General features: G+C 42.6%; 1 protein-coding gene and 1 long non-coding RNA gene across 2 annotated transcripts; both read right to left on the reverse strand.

Annotated features, from left to right (window-relative positions):
* Positions 1-3,318: 3,318 nt before the first annotated feature.
* On the reverse strand, positions 3,319-9,220 carry NDUFAF3 (NADH:ubiquinone oxidoreductase complex assembly factor 3). Its single transcript, XM_070936819.1, has 5 exons — positions 9,148-9,220; positions 6,427-6,625; positions 5,041-5,107; positions 4,824-4,924; positions 3,319-3,787 (listed from the first exon to the last, which is right to left on the reverse strand). Exons 1-5 carry the CDS (start codon positions 9,210-9,212, stop codon positions 3,692-3,694), a joined length of 528 nt encoding a protein of 175 aa, XP_070792920.1. The 5' UTR covers positions 9,213-9,220; the 3' UTR covers positions 3,319-3,691.
* A 1,851-nt stretch (positions 9,221-11,071) lies between these two features.
* On the reverse strand, positions 11,072-16,056 carry LOC139312224 (uncharacterized). Its single transcript, XR_011599980.1, has 3 exons — positions 15,974-16,056; positions 12,992-13,078; positions 11,072-11,120 (listed from the first exon to the last, which is right to left on the reverse strand). It is a non-coding gene; the product is annotated as an uncharacterized lncRNA (long non-coding RNA).
* Between the last annotated feature and the right edge of the window lie 5,444 nt (positions 16,057-21,500).

Below are 21,500 nucleotides of genomic sequence, written 5' to 3' on the forward strand. Positions count from 1 at the left end.
ATAAACAAAAAAGCATTAGCAAAATTACAAATTTACATAACTAGAAATCGTGAAACAAAGGGGCACGAATCCTTTGTAGGGAAAAGTGATGTTTACACCTTAAAATGCATTTTATGCAGATCATTGCTGTTATACAGGACAGCATTCCATTACATTGTGTGAATATGGTATTTTTTACATATTTATTATGAAATATGGACTAAACAGGTTCAAGTCTCAAAATCTTAGAATGATGTTTTTCTTCTCTGGTCAGGTCCTTTATTCTTCACAGTTGGAGCTGTATTTTTTTAATGGTTTTACAAAACAGTAGAGCAAGATATGCACAGACAACTGGCTGCTTTCACAGTATCCCCTATAACTCTTGCAATCTAACTTTAGGAACTCTTCTTTTGTTAAAAATCACAAATTTCTCAAATTCAGTCTGTTCTTGTTTTGATTGGCCTGGGAAAGCTAATAGTGAAATGGTTCTAGAGCAGGGGTGTCAAACTCGCGGCATCATGTGGTTGTCACGTGATGTATGATGACTTCCCCCCCCCTCTGCTAAACCCCGTGGTGGTGTGGCCAGCACGTTACGCATCTGGCCTGCGGGCCGCGAGTTTGACACCCCTGTTCTAGAGGATCAGAAGGAAGAATGGACAAATGTTTATTTGGTGGCCTATGGAACATCTGTTGCTCATGCAAATTGAAGAGCCAGTTTGGTGTAGCGGTTAAAGATTGAAAACTGGGAGCCTCGAGTTCTAGTCCTGCCTTAGGCACAAGGCCAGCCAGGACCCAAGTCAGCCTTTCCAAACCACTTCCCCAAAAAAAGGTCAACCCAGCTATGTGAGTTATCTCTGTAGTCTCAGAGATCACTCAAATAGACAATCAATCAATCAAACCTTCAGTTTTGCATGTCAATGGTTTATGCCATATCATAGTGAAGCGTTCTGTAAAAATATTTTGGGGAAAAATGCATTAGTTACTTGTACAGATTCCTTGATTTGATACACAAAATGCCTATTAACACAGGACTTAACTTACTTTAAATTCAAAGGCAATTAGCTGCCCAGTCACTTGCAAGGGCCCTTGTGCAGCAACAGCACCTGTCCCCAACTCCCTAAAGCAGGTATTCTGGTATCACATGACTGCCCTCTGCTGGGCATTCCTATAAAAACATGCATTTAGTTTAAACAGTTGCAGTTTGTGCATCTAAGTGCAGCCATTTTTTTGTCTCGAATCAAATTACTAAACTGTTCCACTAAAAACTTATTTCCTATCTTTTCTCATGGGAAATAAACACAGGTTCATAGTAACAAGGCTATGAAATATGTTTAAAAGACCAGTTAGTTTTGCTGGAGCCCCTTAAATGTGAGAACCAAAATGGCTTTCCATTACTGTAAAATATTTGGGATCCGCTTAGATAGATTGTGACTTGTCTGTTGACTGTTTCATAAGTCCTGGCAAAGGGCAGCCCTGTTCTTGGTGCATTTGTTTAAATAATACCTCCTCAAAGTTCAGAGTTCGCTCAGCTTTGCCAGAGGCACACGTGTGCAATACAGGTAGTCCTCAACGTACGACCGTGAGCCCAAAATTTCTGTTGCTAACTGAAACGTTTGTTCAGTGAATTTTGCCCCATTTTACAACCTTTCTTGCCACATTTGTTAAGTAAATCACTGCAGTTTATTAACTTAGTAACCCGGTTGTTAAGTTAATCTGGATTTTCCCCTTGACTTTTCTTGTCAGGTCACAAAAGCGGATCATGTGACCCCGGGACACTGCAACGGTCATAAACATGAATCAGTTGTCAAGCATCCGAATCATGATCCTGTGACCATGGAGATGCTGCAACAGTTGTATGAAAAACTGTCATAAGACACTTATTTCAGTGCCATTGCAACTTTGAGTGGTCACTAAATGAACTGTTGTAAGCCGAGGACTACCTGTATAATGTGTTCCTTAAAACTATGGGGGCTGGGATATGCTTCAGCTAAGCAAAATGATAAACCAGAGCTTTGTTCTGCAGGATGGCAGAATGACAGAATGCATGTTTCCTAAACAAACTATTTATTATTATTTTATTAATCATATTTCTATGCCGCCCACTCTCCGAGGACTCTGGGCGTCTTACAACAATCGACAGTATACTAAATAGCATATTGCCCCCAACAATCTGGGTCCTCATTTTACCCACCTCAGAAGGATGGAAGGCTGAGTCAACCTTGAGCCGGTGAGATTTGATTCGCTGATCTGCTGAACTAGCAGTCAGCTGAAGTAGCTGCAGTACAGCACTCTAACCACTGCGCCACCTTGGCTCTATTATCTCTCGGAACTATTCCAGCTTCAAGAGGGCTTAGATTATAGTCTGAGCTTTCATTGACAGGAGACAGTCCTTTAGGAGCAGTGATGGCGCAGTGGTTAGAATGCAGTATTGTGGGCTAACTCTGCTCACAGGCTGGAGTTCGATCCTGACTGGCTCAAGGTTGACTTCTACCTTTCCAAGATTGGTAAAATGAGGACCCAGTTTGTGGGGGCCATATGCTGACTCTGTAAACCGCTTAGAGAGGGCTGTAAAAGTACTGTGAAGTGGTATATAAGTCTAAGTGATGACTAACCTTTTCCGGACCAAGTGCCCCCCGCACATGCGCAGCAGAGACCCGAAGACCAGCTGGCCGGTGGAAGGCACGCACGCATGCACAGCGGAGCTGAACTGGGGCAACAGATTGCGTACCATCAGAGAGGGTGCTGTGCGCCACCTCTGGCACACATGCCATAGGTTCGCCATCACGAGTCTTAAGTGCTGTTGCTATTGATGAACCACCCACCCAGACATACAACAGATGCCAAAACAGATACTGCTACACTTGTTCCAGAGGGTTACATTTTAAGCAGATTCGCACATGGTCTGCCATATAGGCCTTTTAAATGAGATCTTGCTCAAAAGACAGTTTACAGCTCAATGGTAGACAACAAGCCTCACATCAATGCTGAGCTACGAGCAATAAGCTAACCATGAGGCACATCCCTCTCGCTTCCTAAACCATGAGCTTGGCATTGTCCTCTTAACTCTACAAACCCAGAACTCCCCTCCCTCTCATTGCAGCTACCATGTGCAGGCCCACAACACATGTGGAACACTGAAAAAACTTGTCTCTGGCATAGGCTATGAATATTGCTAATAAGGTGAGATTAGGTATCTTCCTTATATGTTTCCACATGTTCCTTTTATGATTTTTTTTGTTGTGCTGCTTAAATAAAAACTTAAATTGCAGTTCACTGAAAATGCATGATATCCTAAACAGGGTTAACCCACATTAAAAACTTCATCTCAAAGACTATAAATCAATTTTGGACAAATAATTTTATTTCAGTCTACCCGACAGATTTCCTCCGAGGACAGAAATTCACTAGCAGCCTGCAATTGTTTCAGATAACAACTAGATACAAGACACAAACAGTGGTGCATGGTAATCGCTTTCAGGCCTTCTTTTCCACGCTGGGCTCATGCTGCAAAGAAGAGCGGCCTGCCTCGGATCTAGCTGTAAGCCTGGGGAAAAAATCCAGCTCTTTTGGCAACAGACATCTTACAGCAGATGCTTGTCTGTGACTGGAAGAAGCAGCTGACAGATCCCTGAAGGGGAAGGCAGCCATCCCAGTAGAGTCTCTTTCTCTAGCCTGCTTAGAACGCTTCTCGTCTCGTCTTACCCTTAAAGGCTTATTCAAACATGGCAGCAGGAGGAGGAGGTATGAGTCCAGCAGCTGTCACACGTCGTTCGCTTACCAGGAAGTTGAAAGTGGCACAAGCATTAGACTGTGGAGCCAAAGAGATGAGAAAGAATAAAAGAACAGCCCAGTTGGAAAGAACCTTGGAGGTCTTCTACTCCAACCCCCTGCTCAAATAGGAAACCCTATATGGTTGTCCAATCTCTTCTTCAAAACCTCCAGTGTTGGAGCACCCACAACTTCTGGAGGCAACTCCTTCCACTGATTAATTGTTCTAACTCTCGGGAACTTTCTCCTTAGTTCTAGGTTGGTTCTCTCCTTGATTAGTGTCCATCCATAAGGAGGTATGTACAGCTGGGCACCTGGGTCCAAGTTCAAAGCCAACCAAAGGAATCAATGTGGAAAAAAAAATGAGTGTATTTTTATTGCTAGTTCATGCTTTAGCGAATCACTATACCAATGCATACAGAATAGAATAGAATAGAATAGAATAGAATAGAATAGAATAGAATAATAGAATAGAATAGAATAGAATAGAATAGAATAGAATAGAATAGAATAGAATAGAATAGAATAGAATAGAATAGAATAGAATAGAATAACAGAGTTATTCTTTTAATCCAACCCCCTGCTTAGGCAGGAAACCCTATACTATTTCAGACAAATGGTTATCCAATCTCATCTTAAAAACTTCCCATGTTGGAGCATTTACAACTTCAGGAGGCAAATTGTTCCACGGATTAATTGTCCTAATTGTCAGAGGAAAGAAAAGAGCAATACAAATTCCATTGCAAAATGCCAAAGGCATCACTGCCAAATTTTTCTGGAGCATACAATCCAAGCAAAGACTTCTGGAGATAAAAAATAAGCTCCATGTGCATTTCTGTGCACTTTAAAGAAACAAATCATGAGGACTAGAAGTATGCAACCTAAATAAGAATGCTAAGCATGCCGAACACTGCAGCAGGCAGCAAGGTTTCAAGCTGCCTGTGCCACCCAGCTTTTTATATTTTGAGGTTTCATGAAATCCTAGACCAGAAGAAGAAGAAAATTCTACTGCGTTGCTTTCTCCCCTAATCTTTCTTGCTATCTGCTTCTTCTGTCCTTACCACACCATCTCTTACCGTGCTTTGTATTTCCACAGCAATCCCACGTTGCTGCAAACATTTCAGGACATCAGGATCCAGCCTCTCTACTTTGGCCCCCGTTCCCAGGACCACAATTTCTAGGACAACCAACAGGGGAATGCAGGGAAGGATTGTGAGATGATCTTTCCTCCTTAAGGCAGAAACTTACAAAACCCTCTTAAAACCCAGCCCAGGATTCACAGTTATTTTGTACCTATTTTAGGCTCCAGCATATGGAACAGAGCAAGACTGCCTGGAATAATATCTTTATACGTGCCAACCTGGAATTTGAAACAAAATAATAAAAGACAAACTCTTCCAATAGTGAATACACAGCATAACAAAAAAGCAGCGTTTTTCAACCTTGACCAGTTGAAGATGTTTGGACTTTAATGACCAAAATTCTCCAGCCGACATGTTGAAGTCCACACATCTCCAGTGACCAAGATTGAGAAACACAGTTTTATTTATTTTTTAAGTTTATTTATACATTTTCTCTTTACATACATAAGTGCTTTGTGAACAGCGTATTGTCTGGATCAATTTGCTTACATAACAGTACTTTTCCAGTCCCTAATCTCTACCTCTATTATCCAATGAGAAACACTGTTTTAGATGGACTACATGATCTCCGAAGGTGAACGGGAGTTTTATGCATTAAAATACCATATTTTTCGGAGTGTAAGACACACCAGAGTATAAGACGCACCTTAGTTTTTCAGGAGGAAAATAAGAAAAAGGCTGATTGGGCAGGTGGATCGGCTTCCCGGAATAACCCCAATCAGCTGTTCCCAGAGGTGAATTTTAGCAACAGGTTCCTTGGTTGTGAGATCTGTGCCTTGCTTTTTTTTTTTGCTTTTTTTTTCTGCCTCTGAAAGCCTCCGAAACAGCTTCAGAAAAAAAACCTCTGAAGTTCTGTTTGGGGGCTTCTTTTCTGAAGCTTTGTTTCTGATGCTTTTTTCAGCCTCTGAAACCTCCGTTTGAGAAGCTGGGCGGGGCTACATTCGGAGTATAAGACGCACCCAGATTTTCACCCTGTTTTTTGAGGAAAAAAGGTACGTCTTATACTCCGAAAAATATGGTACATAGTTTCCATTAAAAACATAATTCTACGTGAATCACAAACTGGCATGTACTGGTGGTTCTTATTAAATGACACTCGTTCAGCAACTCTTCAAACCTCTGATGGCATTAAATGAGTGGTAGTTATGACTGATCTTAGAAAATCTCATTGTTGCAGTGACCTCATGGTCACATGATCACAATCCAGGTGTTCAGCAACCAGCCCAGATTTCTGACTGTCACAGCGTCCCGCTATCACATGAACATACTTGGCAGCTTCTCACAAGCAAAGTCATTGGGGAAGCTGGCAGGAAGTCAGCTCATGCGGTTCTTGCTTAATGACAGAACTGCTGGAACTGCCATCGCTAAGCGTCATGTACATTGCAGTTTACAAAAGTATTGCTTAGTAATGGAAATTCCCATCATTAAGCAAGGGCTCACTGTAAATGGATTTAAGGAAAAATATATTAAAATTAGAAAATACATATCCTGAACTGAAGAGATTCATGCATCTCTATAAAGGAACTGAAAAACTTACATTCCACTGCAAGATGGCTTGTGGCAAAATAGCGCAAGGGCCTATCACTGTGTTCCCATTGATGGAGAAACCATAATTAGTGTAATTTTCAATAAACATGATGTTTGGTGATTCTTTTTCCAAACGATGGAGTGTTGTTTTCTGGAGAAGCTCATCATCGGAAGGCGTGAGGCGATGATTTCGCTGAGGCTGCCTGAAACTGAAGAGAGAACATGAGATAATGGCAGTCGGCCTGACCAGTAAGTCAAAATGCCAGTTAACCAACTACAAATTTGCTGGATGTTACATGAATCACTCTTAACTAAATGGAAACCTGAGGGGCTGCCATCTGGGGTTGACCATATCCAAAAAGGACAGACAGAACAGTAACCTTGAACATTGGTTAAAGATCTGTGCATCAGAGGTGAGTTTCAGCAGGTTCTGATCAATTCTGGAGAACTGGTAGCGGAAATTTTGAGTAGTCCGGAGAACTGATAGTAAAAATTCTGATTGGCCCTGCCCCCATCTATTTTCTGCCTCCCAAGTCCCAGCTGATCGGGAAGAAATGGGAATTTTACAGTATCCTTCCCCTGCCACACCCACCAAGCCACACCCACAGAACCGGTAGTAAAAATTTTTGAAACCCATCACTGCTGTGCATGATAGGGGAGTAAAATTGTGGTCCAGTTACAAGTAGTCCTCAACTTACAACCACAATTGAGCCCAAAGTTTCTGTTGCTAAGTGTGACCTTTATTGAGGTTTTGCACCATTTTACGACCTTTCTTATCATAGTTGTTAAGTGAACCACTAAAGCTGTTAAGTTAGTAATATGGTTGTTAAGTGAATCAGGCTTCCCCATTGACTTTCCTTGTCAGGCGGTTGCAAAAGGGGATCACGTGACCCCGGGACACTAGAACCGTCATAAATATGAGTCAGTTGCCAAGCGTTGGAATTTTTATCATGTGACCATAGGGGATGCTGCAATGGTCGTAAGTGTGAAAAATGGTCATAAGTCACTTTTTTTAGTGTCATTGTAACTTCAAATGGTCACTAATCGAACTGCTGTAAGTCGAGGACTATCTGTACTTCTAACTACATTGTGAAAAAACAGCATTTAAATTACAGTAGGCAGAAGGCCCTTCCCCTCGTATTTTAATCCAGAATAATTTACATCCCTTTATTGTAATTTTCCCAACCTCAGCCATTTTAAGACGCATGGACTTCAACTGCCAGAATACTCCAGCCAGCAATACAATTTTTATGAGGTAAATGCTCTAGACAGAATGGCATAATTAAATAATTTTGGCACTCTCCCTTCTGTAAGGTTCAACTGCCCTATTGATACTGCTAGTTTCTCAGTGGGTTTAAACAAGTGGTGAAATCCAAATTTTTTTACTACCGGTTCTGTGGGCGTGGCTGGGTGGGCATGGTGTGGTGTGGCTTGGTAGGCGTGGCAGGGGAAGGATACTGCAAAATGTCCATTCCCTCCCCACTCTTGGGGGAAGGATACTGCAAAATCTCCATTCCCACCCCACCCTGGGGCCAGCCAGAGGTGGTATTTGGCAGTTCTCCGAACTACTCAAAATTTCCGCTAATGATTCTCCAGAATCTGTCAGAACCTGCTGGATTTCACCCCTGGTTTAAACCTCTTCAAACAAGTACACTAAGGACCTCTCAAACAAGGTTTTAGCTTTTCAAGGTACAGATAGTGCTCGACTTTCAACAGTTCATTTAGTGACTGTTCAAAATTACAGCGCTGAAAAAAGTGACTTATGTGGCTTATGACCGTTTTATCACACTTGCGACCATGACAGCATCCCCAGGATCACGTGATCAAAATTCAGATGCTTGGCAACTGGTTCATAATTTATAACAACTGCAGTGGAGGGGGGGGAGGGTTCAAGTGATCTCCTTTTACGACCTTAATTTACCAATGCCAGTGATTCACTTAACAACCGTGGCAAGAGAAGTCATAAAATGGGCCAAAACTCCTTTAAAAACGGTTCCGCTTAGCAAAAGAAATTTGGGGCCCCAATTGTGGCCACAAGTTGAGGACTACCTGTAATTACATATGGTTTTGAAAAGTGTGTGGATATAAAACAATGTAAACCCCCCACACCCATAACTCCCAACTGAATGGGCGAGGAAAGCCCCTTTCCTTTCCCAGAGGATTCCTCTGCATCCCGACAGGCAGCAGATCTCCCAACATCAAATCCATTTAAATTCAGACTCCCAACATAATTTACAAACCCAACCAGACCCTTTGCCGTGCAACTTTCTAAGCCACAACTAAGCCAAGCACGTTATTTTTTTCCCCTGCATTTCCTCACAGGAAAAAAAAAAGAGTTTTAATACCCCCTGCAAGGCAAGCTTCTACTATGGGATTTCACAGCCACACGTGCAAAGAGTTTGCTCAGCCGCCAAGAACGGAAAGGTGCCCTCCCGCTTTCTCTGGACAGGGGTCCTTCCACCCTTCCCCAGGATCGAACCGGCGTTTCCTGAGCGCCCCTATCGAAATCCGGCTTGTTGAGCTTCAGCCAAGGTCAATTGGGAGCTTTAGTCCCCCGGAGACACACATACACACACACACACAGAGCCCCGAGCATTTCTTTCACGGGGAGGCGAGGAGAGGAGTCTCCGCAGCGCGAGCCGAAATGCAGCTGCAGCAGCAGCTCGAGCCCTTTCCCGGGTGCAAAGGGGCGACGGGCGCTTTTCGGCTGCAACCCCAGGGCTACACTGACCTGCGGGCGAAAGCCGGCCTTGCTCTCCAGATGAGAGCCGAGCCCAGCAACCGGAGGGCAGCCATGAGAGAGGGCGGGAAGAGCGGGCGGGGCCTTGCCGACGACCCCCCTCTAGCGGCCGTGGGAGTGAGGACGCTCAGCTATCCATACCGTCGTGCTCAACTTGTCCAATCCATCAGTCAGTCAGTCAATCAGAATAGAGCTGGAAGGGACCTTGGAGGTCTTCTAGTCCAACCTCCTGCTTAGGCAGGAAACCCTACACCATTTCAGACAAATGGTTATCTAATCTCTTCTTAAAAACTTCCAGTGTTGGAGCATTCACAGCTTCTGGAGGCACCTTGTTCCACGGATTAATTGTTCTGTCAGGAAATTTTCAGTGTCTTAATTCCTAATATAAGTAGTCCTCAATGTACGATTAATACTGGTAACCAGAATTTCTGTTGCTAAGTAAGGGTTGTTGTTAAGAGTTGCACACATTTTTTTAAACCTTTTTTGCCATAGCTGTTAAGCAAATCATATCAGTTGTTAAGTTAAGAGAGCCTTGGTACTACAGTGGTTTAAAGCACCCTGTTATTAACACAGCTGCCTGCAATTTACTGCTGGTTCGAATCTCTCCAAGGCTCAAGGTTGACTCAGCCTTCCATCCTTTCTAAGGTAGGTTAAATGAGGACCCAGTTTGTGGGGGCAATAAGCTGACTTTGTATAAATATACAAAAGTATGAAGGCTATTGCTGAGCACATTGTAAGCCGCCCTGAGTCTCCGGAGAAGGGCGGCATATAAATCAAATAAAAAAAAAAAAAAGAATAATGTGGGCTTCAAATGAATCCAGGTTCCCCCATTGACTTTGCTTGTTGGAAGCCACCTGGGAAGGTCATCAAATGGCAATCACATGACCCAGGGATGCTGTGACAGTCATAAGAGCAAGTCACTTTTTTCAGTGCCATTGTAACAGTCACTAAACGAATGGTTATAAATCAAGGGCTACCTGTATACTAAGGCAGAAATGTCTCCCTCAGGTGTCTAAATTAATTCTCGTCCAAGGTTTTTTTCTTGTGCTACCACCAGATGGAGCTGAGTTTTATGGATAAGGAAACATTAAATGTTGATAGTCCTGCATTTAAAATGAAAGAAAACAAAAGAGTAATTTTAGATGTGTTTGGACTGGTTTTACAGCTATTGAAGTGCTGAAAACTTAACAACTAATGGTACCACTTCAATGTCTGGAAAACACGGACAATGCACTTCTCCCAAATGACAGCCACTGTAAAAACTTTCACTTAGTTGAATCTCTTATTTATATCACGAAAAGGCCAAGTAGTATAGTAGTATAATTTGCCTTTTAATCCCTCAAACCCTTCTCCATCATGCCAATTAATTAAAAACAGGGGCCCTTGCCAGCTACCTATGAATTTATTTTTAAAATACGCCAAGGCGTTTTCCAGTGCTTTCAGAATAGACTGAAACCATAAAGGCTGTGCTTTTAAATACAGCAATAGAATGAATTAAATATAAAATCCAACTAACCAAGAAAAAAAATCCAATCAACCAAAGGGAAACCCATGCACAGATGAAAAACAAAAGAGAAGCAATTTTTTCACTTGTAAATGGAAGCCAATTTGGTGTAGTGGTTCAGGTGATGGCCTACAAACCAAGAGATGGTGAGTTCCAGTCCTGCCTGAGGTATGAAAGTCATCTGGCTGACTTTGGGCCACTCACTCTCAATCCTATTCACCTCACAGGGTTGTTGTGGGGAAAATAGGAGGAGGAAGTAATATTAAATACATTTAACACCTTGAGTTACTTATAAAGTAATAAAGGGGGGGATAAAAATCTAAAAAAATCACTGTTTCATCATACTGTTCATTTTACTTATTTATGAAACATACTTATTATTTTGCACTAAGAAATTGAGGTATATACATACTGTAGCTTGCTGCTCTGCTGTGTAATCCTTACAGTGGACCTCAAAAATCTGTTAGGTTGAGAAATAGTAATTGACAGGTTTTCCTATTTCCATCATTCTAGCCCAAATTTCCTCCAAATGGGGATCCCCTGGATAAGTGGCACCCAGAATTTTCCTACATCTTAAAGGCACTAGCTTGCAGAAGGCTGTTTTAACTAGGATACCATGCCACTAAATGTCTGTCTATATTGCTTATTGCCAAATATCTGCCTATTTTATTTTGATATAGACACTAACTTCACACGGATGGTGAATGCATGATGTATGCTGTACTCTTAATACTGCTTTTGCTTCTCCAGTTCCAGAATTTGTTATGGGTTGTTAGTCCTCGACTTACAACCCATTCATTTAGTGACCATTCAAAGTTACGACAGCACTGAAAAAAGTGACTTATGACCGGTTTTTCACAACTACGATCATTGCAGCATTCACATGGTCACATGATCAAAATCCAGGCGCTTGGCAACTGGCATGTATTTATGACAGTGGCACAGTCCCAAGGTCACATGATCACCATTTGTGACCTTCCCAGCCAGCTTCTGACAAGCCAAGTCAATGGGGGGGAAACCAAATTCGCTTAATGACTGCATGATTCAATTAACTGCAATGATTCGCTTAACAACCGTGGCAAAAAAAATTATAAAATGGGACACAACTCACTGAACAACTTGCCTTGCTTAGCAACGGAAATTCTGGGCTCAATTGTGTTCGTAAATCAAGGACTACCTATATGTTACATTTTTCAAATTATATGCTTTGTTCAATCCTCATGAGACAAACTGTCAGGCTGTAACTTGAAAATCTCTCCCCCCCCCTTTTTTTTTTTTGGAGAAAGAGACATTGACAAACTGACTATTTTGTCTCAGCACCACCATGTTTCTAGATACACTGGGAAAACACTAATCCTATATTGTGATAAACAACAGCCTGAGTTCAAAATGTTGGATTTTTCTCCGAAAAGGTTTAGGTTCTGCCTATCTGATGGAACAACTTACATTATGATGATGCACTGGTGATATTATCTAGTTTGGGTAAAGAAACCTCTGCAAGAAAACAACCAAAATCAAGAGAGCTCCAAGGCCCCCTCAACTTCCATTTTTTTTCATACACCCCACTCAATCTAAGCTGCCATCACTAATGAAGTCTCATGTAAATCAAACCCTTATTTAAAAGCAAGCCTGCTTTTAAATGAAGTTTTCCCGTTTGCACATCATGCCCAGTTTAATCCTTACTAATTTTAAGTGAGTTTAGTTAATTGTCCCCAGAACAGACTCTCTTAATTGTTGTAGCGTCACATTACATATATTCCTGAGAAGGTGGATTGGGAGCAATTTATTCTTTCCTTTTTTTTTTAACCCTTCTTTTTTTTAATAGTCCTATCTTATTATTTAAAAATAAATGGGGGAAAAAAGCTGAAAGATAACCAGTAATTAAAGTATCTCTACTCCTCTGGGGGTAATTAAGAAGCTATACATCAGTAATCTTCCAGCTATAAACAATGAGATGAAATCCAAGGGCTGGATTTAATGATGGAAAGGCGCTTCGCTGAATGTATTTTCAAATAAACATTAGACAAGTCCTGGCCATGGGGACAGATACAGCGGGATAACATAGCATTATATTAAGTGCTCTTTAAAATATTCATTTCAATTTGGTCTCTGGAGAACAGAACTGGACTGATTTGTCATCAGTTCCTGATGTGGAAATCACCTTCTTCACACCAAAATAGTGAGAGTCAGACAGGAATGGCCAATAGTACCACACATAATGACTGGCGGGGGGCAGAACTGGATGAAGTCTGCAATGACCTGGTTTGTGGTTCGGGGAATTTTAATCCAAATTACAAGGGGAAATTGGGTGCTTCCTTTTTTGTGACTCACTTTTAGATCGTATACGATGGTTTTCCTTGCAAAAATCTGTTCGGCAATGCTCAAATCCAGTGATGCTGTCAGAAGAAGCCCTGAGACCTACAACAACAACAACAACCGAATCAGAGGTGGGTTTCAGCAGGTTCTGACCAGTTCTGGAGAACTGGTAGCGGAAATTTTGAGTAGTTTGGAGAACCTGTAAATAATACCTCTGACTGGCCCCGCCCCCATTTATTCTCTGCCTCCCACTGATTGGGAGGGAATGGAGATTTTGCAATAACCTTCCCCTGGAGTGGGGAGGGAATGGAAATTTTACAGTATCCTTCCCCTGCCACGCCCACAAAGCCACGCCCACAAAGCCACACCCACAGAACCGGTAGTAAAAAATTTTGAAACCCACCACTGAACAGAATAGTTGGCAGAAGTTGCCACCTGCCATGGAAAGAGTTGAAGAAAAGAGCCTTGACCTTAATCTATGCCAGGGCTTAGTGAAACTCCAGAGGAAGATCCTAGATTGCTTTTGAGGTCGGGGTTTCCCCAGCTGTGGAATCAGTGGAGGTAAAGAGTTAAATTCACATTAAAAATTATTTTTCTTTTATGTGGTGAATCAGGCAAACATGCCGACTTGAATTTCAGGTCTTTATGTCTCCTGCGGATACTCGGCACTCCGGCTTCTTTCCTCCCTATACTTTTCACACCTGCTCTGCATCCCCCATCAATCTAAACCAGAAGGGGTGGAAAACACCAAACCTTGGGGACGCTGGGGTATTTCCACCAGCAGTAGTGGCAGCACCTGTATGTTAATTGAGAACACAGATACTAATAAATTTCACTCTAACCAACAACAGATGGGTAAGCATGTCATAATATTGTATGGCGTTACAGTTGGCTGAGTTTGGGCTGCAAAATTCTGAATGAGCACCGGGTGAGAATGAAGAAATACAAAAGCCTTAATTTTTTTTAAATATCATTTACTGGTTATCGAGACTTTTGCAACCTAGATCTGGAAGCTGCTTATAGCAAAGCAGACTCTGGCAAAATAGTTCATATGTACCCATAATTCAAATGTTGGGTGTGATGTTTAATGAGAGACTGCTAAACCAGTGCCAGATGGTTGCCAACCAGAGAAGACAACTAACTCCCTACTACGCAAGCAACAGCCCAGAGGGACTTTCTATTCAGAATCAGATAGCTTGGGAGGTTTCTTTTAACATTTTTTTTTTTTAATTCTGCTTTGTATCCATCACTAGTTAATAGAACAATGCTGCTAACATGGGAAACAGATCTTACAACAAAGCTGAGTGTGTACTTTGCCCTCACATTTGCACCAACTTAGGCCCCAACGAGTATGCACACAATGTTAGAGACACTTTCATCTAGTGTGATATCAGCCATCTTCTGCCGGCAATGTCCATTTGGAAATTATTTACTTGTTTATATATTTATATGCTACCCATCTCACCAATAAGACAATATTTTAATCTTGCAAAGGTACTCAAAAATAGCTGTTTTGGAACAAGGAAATTTTACCACACACGGTGGTGTGCTGAAGCGCACACGGTGGTCTTCCATGTGCGCTTCAAGGTCTTGGTTACCACCTTTAGAGCGCTCCATGGCTTAGGACCTGGTTATCTACGAGACCGCCTGCTGCCACCAGTAGCCTCCTACTGGCTGGTACGCTCTCATAGAGAGGGGCTCCTCCGGGTGCCATCAGCCAAACAATGTCGACTGGCGGCCCCCAGGAGGAGAGGCTTCTCTGGGGGGGCACCTACTATCTGGAATGAGCTTCCCCTGGAGATACGGAGGATCCCGGATCTACGCACCTTCCGCCGCACTCTTAAAACCTTTTTATTCCATCAGGCTGGCCTGGACTAATTTTTCCCTTTTTCCCTTTTAAAACACAAATTTTAATTGGTTTTAATTTATTTGGGTGTTTTAAATTGTCTTCGGCCAATTGTTTAATTCGGTTTTATTCTGTTTTTAAATTTTGTATTTATGTGTTTTTATCTTGTGGCTGTTCACCGCCCTGAGTCCTTCGGGAGTAGGGCGGTATACAAATTAAACAAACAAACAATTGAGCATGAGACGTATCAACAGATTTCTGACAATCTCAAAAGGTCTCAATAAACACAATGGGTTTTTAACTTGTTCTTGACGAACGTATCTTTTCCTTTATGTACACTGAGAGCGTATGCACCAAGACAAATTCCTTGTGTGTCCAATCACACTTGGCCAATAAGAATTCTATTCTGTTCTGTTCTGTTCTATTCTATTCTATTCTACAATTGCTAATTGATAAAGAGCAATTGGGTAACGAACTGCAAGAAAATTATCAAGATCAGAGAGCGCCAAGGATTATACAGTTCTATTCCGAGCTGCAAATGTTCTCTTCTGTTGAAAACAACCCAGCCTGGTGGCTATCTTTAAAACCTTGCAAAATTCCACTTGTTTCTTAGCAGGGAGGCCAAGAATATTTTGACAAGACTGGGTAAGGAATTCAAAATTTGTGCAGTGGCAATAATGATCTACATCGTTGTTGTGATAATGTTTCTCTCAAGTTTGCTGTCTTGCCTCAGTTAGGAGGTTTAGGAGATTAGAGAGAGATGGATGCCCTGCACACCTGTACGTTGGATCACAGCCATGCCTGAAACCCAATTCCCCTAAGCTGCTTGGTGAGGGTCTTGTGTTCCCTGATTTGCTGCATTAATAGGCTGGGAGGCAGACATAGCCCCTCTGTTGCCTCCCCTCCTTCCTACTGACATCACTTGAAGCCATCTGCGATCATCTGGACGCTGAAGCCACTTTGGCGCCTTGCATTTCTGTTTCTTCTCGCTTTCTCTCTCAGACATGCACCCATATGCACCTTGGTTAAGACAAAAGCTGTAATTAAACAAAGCCTTTCTCCTCCCAGTTAATTTTATTTGGGTTCTGATATATTCAGCTGGGAGAGGCATGAGTATGTGTAAGGCAGAAAGGTGACTTGATTGTACCTACTTGGATTTTCTGCAGCTGCAGTGTCTGGAACAAGATCGTCAACAAGGGTTTGAAGAATAAGGACCCTATTATTTGAAATAAAAATGACACGTAAACTAGGAAGGACCGATGGACGTAGGAAGCCTACCTAGGAAGTAGGCTAAAGCTGAGACAAGTGCAGCTCCCTACAACAGAATCCAGTCTAATATCAGGCAGAGACAAATTTATCCTGCTTCATTTGCTACAAAATGTGTGTATATAAATTAAAGGAAAAAAAAAAAAACCCTTAGCCCAGCTGCTTTTTGAGATTAGCCTCAAACCTGGACTTGAACCAGAAAGTTGTCAATTTGATCTCACATACAAACATAGATTCTTTAAAACTAAATTCTCTCTCAAAAGAAAGTTTTTCAAACAGCACCAGAAATATCCTTCTAAAATACAGGACTGATCGAGGAAGACCCCACCCCAAAAAAAGGAAAAATGGTTGGTCTGCAAATTGGTGCAGCAGCACAAATTCAGCAGGATTCCACACAAAGAAAACGTGTTTTGAAGGAAAGGACAGTAATATATTTTCCTGTATATTTACAATTCCAGCCTGAAGAATTACACAACAGATTCATCTAAAATGTAAAAAGAATTGTTAACATAATCATGGCACTGGAACTGTTTTCCCTCTTTAAAGGTTCTGTAGATAGCTGATCAGCTAAAATAATTTGTTTAACCCAGTGGTTCTCAAAACTGTGGTCCGGGGACCCCTGGATGGGATCTCTATGTTGTCACAGGGGATCCACGAAGGCGTGAAAAAATGTTATGATTTAAATCGGGGTGAAATCCAGTAGGTTCTGACAGGTTCTGGAGAACCGGTAGCGGAAATTTTGAGCAGCTTGGAGAACCAGTAGCGGAAATTATGAGTAGTTCGGGAAACCGGTAGTGGAAATTTTGAGTAGTTCGGAAAACCGGCAAATACCACCTCTGGCTGGCCCAAGAGTGGGGTGGGAATGGAGATTTTGCAATATCCTTCCCCTGCCATGCCCACCAAACCATGCCCACCAAGCCATACCATGCCCATCAAGCCATGCCCACAGAACCATAGTAAAAAATTTGGATTTTACCACTGATTTAAATCTTGAGTTAAGTCTTGGGGGTCGATGGCTGTGATATGTGGCCACAAAAGTTGTTTAAAGGCAGTCCATGATGAAGAAAAGGTTGACAACCACTGGTTTAATCCATTAAATCTCACCCTCCAAAGCCTAATGCAAGTGATTCTCTTTCTATGAACGATTTAAATCAGCCACCCTGGAAGTTGGTCTCATTGGACTCTATTCTCACCAAATAATGAGGTTACCCATTCATAAAATGGCCACCGCAAGTGCTTATCCAGAGCCCAAATGCCCATTTCTCAGGAATCCAATAATTGATAGCTTCATCACCATATCATACCTGTGACTTTTTCCCCCCTGTACAGGTGGACCAGTTTCCAAACCAAAGAATGCGCTTTAATCACCTTTTTTTTTTTTTTTTTTTTTTGGTAAAGGACTTTTTTGGGGCCTACAGGTACTTTCTTGAAAATAAGGATGATTTATTTTATTTATTCATTTTATTTGTTTGTCAAACATGTACAAAGTAGCAAGTATAAGTATGAACATAAACATGAACAAAGGAATAAATGGGGACAGTAGGACAGGGACGGTAGGCTTATGCACACCCCCTTTACGGACCTCATAGGAATGGGGTAAGGTCCATGGGTAGACAGTTTAAGGTTGAAGCTGTGAGGGTTTGAGCATGTAACAACTGAGTTGGATAGAGCATTCCAGGAATTGACCACTCTGTTGCTGAAGTCCTATTTTCTGCAATCAAGTTTGGAGCTGTTTACCTTGCTTTTGTATCGATTGTTTGCCTGTGTATTATTGAGGTTGAAACTGAAAAAGTCATTGACAGGTAAGACTTGCAGCAGACAATTTTGTGTACTGTGCTTAGATCAGACCTAATGATGTCAGAAGCCGGCAGTTTGCAGCTTGTCTACGTTCTATTCTTCTTCTAAGTTAAAACTAATAAGGTGGGGCAGAGAATTTGGCAAGCACCGAGGGAGATGTCTCGTGTATGTGGTCCAACCTTGGACTAAAGGGGGACTGCTTTGACGGGCACACAAGTATCTTGTTCAAATCTGCTTCTTCTTATTCACCAGCCCCACTTGGCCTTTCAGTTGGAAAAAGACATCACAAAACTCACTTAGTGGCTATATTCAAATGTGCTCCATTTAGTCACACTTTACTTAAATTACAGTATATGGAATTAACTGATCCATATACCAAACTCTTGGGTGGGGTTCACATGACACCCTTTGCTAAAACATGATTGGCTAGTTCATGATTGAATATGCTATGTAAATACATACTCTGGGTTTACATCAAAGGCTTTGTGGGTATGTAACAGAATTAAGCCGGTTTTCCTAATTCACACAATGCCCTGAAATATCAGAGCTAAGCAACCAGGTTTCCACACCATTTTAGAAGAACCAAGTTTGGAAAAAAAGCACTATTTAAGGAAGTTAGTAATAAGTTTGGAAAATGCAGTCTTGAATGTTGTAGGAAGTTTGAAAAAAAAAAAAGGAGTACTTAATAGTCTGAAAAAGCAAGAATCTGATAGTTTGGGGAAAAAAGTATTTAATAAAGTGAGTAGTAAAATTGTGTGTGGGGGGGAAGCAGTATTTAATGAAGTTAATAGGTATTAAATTTGGAAAATGCACTCTTTTAATGTTGTAGGGGGAAAAAAGCAGTACTTAATAGCAAGTCTGAAAAAGCAAGAACCTGACAGTTTGGGTGGAAAAATATTTAATAAAGTGAGTAGTAAATTTGTGTGTGTGTGTGTGTGGGGGGAAACAGTACTTAATGAAGTTAATAGGTATTCAATTTGGAAAATGCACTCTAATGTTGTAGTAAGTTTGGGGGGGAAAAGCAGTACTTGATAGCAAGTCTGAAAAAGCAAGTTTGGGTGGAAAAATATTTAATAATGTGAGTAGTAAGTTTTTTTGGGGAGGGGGGAGGGAAAGCAGTACTTAATGAAGTGAGTTTTGGCACGTTGCATGGCAGCTGCTACCTAGAGCATAAACTGTGTACAGAGACGGGAAGGCCACGCAACCCCAGGGCTGCCAGCAGGGCAATTCCTTCCGAAAACCTGTCACCTCCGCCGACTCCAGAGGGCCTGTTCTTGCCAACCGACCCGTCCAAAGAAGCTAGAAAGCCGCGATCCGCTCCAGGAGATCCTTTCACTGAAGCTTGAGGCATCAGACGCTCGGTCGGAGAAAGGGGGGAAAAAAAACCCGGGGGCCGTTGATGAGTTTGTAATCGGAGACAAGCGTCGGTGACTGCCGAGCCCAGCAGCTGGGCGGGCACAGCCCTGGAGCGACTTGTTGGCTAGAAGTAATAGCAAAAGCGAAAGTAGCCGGGCGGGCTTGGCGGCAAACGGGCAGCACCGACGGCAGCTGCTTAGCGAAAAGCAGAAGTTAGTTTGGGCTTGAGGGGGGGGGGGGAAACCCACAATAGAGGGGGGGTGGATTCCGGCCTGCCCCAAACAGCCCTGATTGGTCGAGATAGGCTTCCCAGGAGAGGGAAACGCGTTGATCCTCTCAGCATAAAATACCCGGGAAGGAGCGCGGAGCAGAATGGTCCGGAGCGCAGCTTTTTTTTGGGCGCGCGCGCGGGTCGACGGGCCGGTCAGACGGCATTGCAAACGCGAGGACTCCGCCCGGCCCCTGCTGGACTTTTTGGGACCGTCCAGCAGAGCCAAGCGAGACCACCTGTCCGGCGAGGTGAGAGAAGGAGAGAGGGAGGGAGGGAAGGAAGGAAGGAAGGAAAGGAGAGGGGTCTGCAAACGGGGCAGCGGGAGAGCCGCACGTGCTCCTGGCAGGCGGGCGCGGGAGAAGCGAGACCCGCCGAAAGCCCCGATTCCTCTTCCAGCGTTTCCACCCGTGACTTTTCTACGGGAGAGTTCAAAGCCGTTTCCAAGGGTGGACTCTTGCGCGGCTGAGCCGGGAGGAGGCGGAAAGGATTTGCCTTGCCGCTCCCCACCCCACCCCACCCCACCCCCGGCCCTGCGGCCCGGGTGTGGCCGGGTGAAGGAAACGGAGCGTGGCCTTGAAGCAGCCAGCGCCTTCCTTGCCACCAGGGTAGGTTATTTGCCCCCCGCTCCCTCATCTTCTTCAGGATAGCCTCTTCTCTCCTTTTGGCCGTGGGAACCCTTTAGTTAAGTGCAACGCGTGGGGAACTTGCACCTGATGGCTGCGTCTTGATCAGGCGAGGAAAAATTCCTTCTGGGCTGTGAGGGCAGGTGGTTTTTCCTGGTGCATCTGGGGCAGGGCCACGAGAGAAGGAGGACAGAAGTGTGGGGTCTGTTTATTTCTAGTTTACTCCCCATCTCGGGGAGAACCGGCCACGATTCGTCCCACCCTGCGCAAGTATAGCGTTATTCCCTTTGTCTTGCCAGAAATTAGTAGGGTGGCCTCAGGCAACCAATCTGCAAAATGGGAGTAATAGCAGTGGCCTTGGGAGGTTGGCTGCCCTTAAATGAAGCTCATAGCATCTCCTAATTCCCAGGGCTAAAAGTATTCTAGATACAGATGTGCTTCTCAATAAGTAATAGCATTGTGCAGGAAAGCAAATCTTAACTAAAATGAGCGTACATATGATTGTAGCTTGAATTAAAAGGAAACAAATTGATTCAACTCAGTTTATTGGAACTGAATATACAAATTCTTCTAAAAGTCCTCACTTTTGCTGGTTGCCTTCCATATTAAAAAAATAGGAAGCTGTTATTTTGACTCTCTCCTATCTCTTATTTATGTATCTATTTTTTAAGAAAAATGTATTTGGGGAGAAATAGAAGCGGGACAATGCCTCTGCTGCTAATGTAAATTACTTCCCCCTACACTAGGGGAAATTATCTTTTTTTGATGGATAGAAAGTTTGTGCTGTTCAAGAGATGAAGTTTTCCCCCTTCTTGCATTTCCGTTCCAGAAAAAGCTGCTACTGGTGGTTTCATCTGTTGAAATTATGCAACTTTTAAAGACACAGCTCCTTTCAGAAATAGACTCCCATAGATCGGATTTCCCCTCTTGTAGTAAACTTTCCTGATCTCACATTGAGAATTTTGATTTTTAAAAACAACAACACAGTGGTTTAGCTGGAACCTCATTTTCAGCATCTCTGCTGGAGAAAACTCAGTTTTAAAAAGGTGTGAAATTGCTGTCTTTTGGCATCTAGTTGGTAGGAGGTATTCACTTGTATTCTTCATAGTCAGTGGCAGCAAATTATTGCCTCCATCTGCACTAAATAATGTCGTTCTATTACGTTGCTGGTTGAGGTTGTCCAGTGATCTGAATTCTAAAGAAGATTGGATTTCTGCTTTTTCCCCCCCATTATCTAGGAAAAGGAATTTCATTAGATACAAGTGGATGATTTTTCCTCTAGTAAACATCTTCTCTTTTGCATATGGCTGAACCTGTATGGATCCTGTTGAAAAAAGAATAGTCTTCTGTAGAACTAATGCCAAT

The sequence above is a fragment of the Pituophis catenifer genome, unplaced genomic scaffold (assembly GCF_029215685.1).
Source record: "Pituophis catenifer annectens isolate HBS135680 unplaced genomic scaffold, rPitCat1.0.hap2 SCAF_2, whole genome shotgun sequence".
Lineage (NCBI taxonomy): Eukaryota > Metazoa > Chordata > Lepidosauria > Squamata > Colubridae > Pituophis > Pituophis catenifer.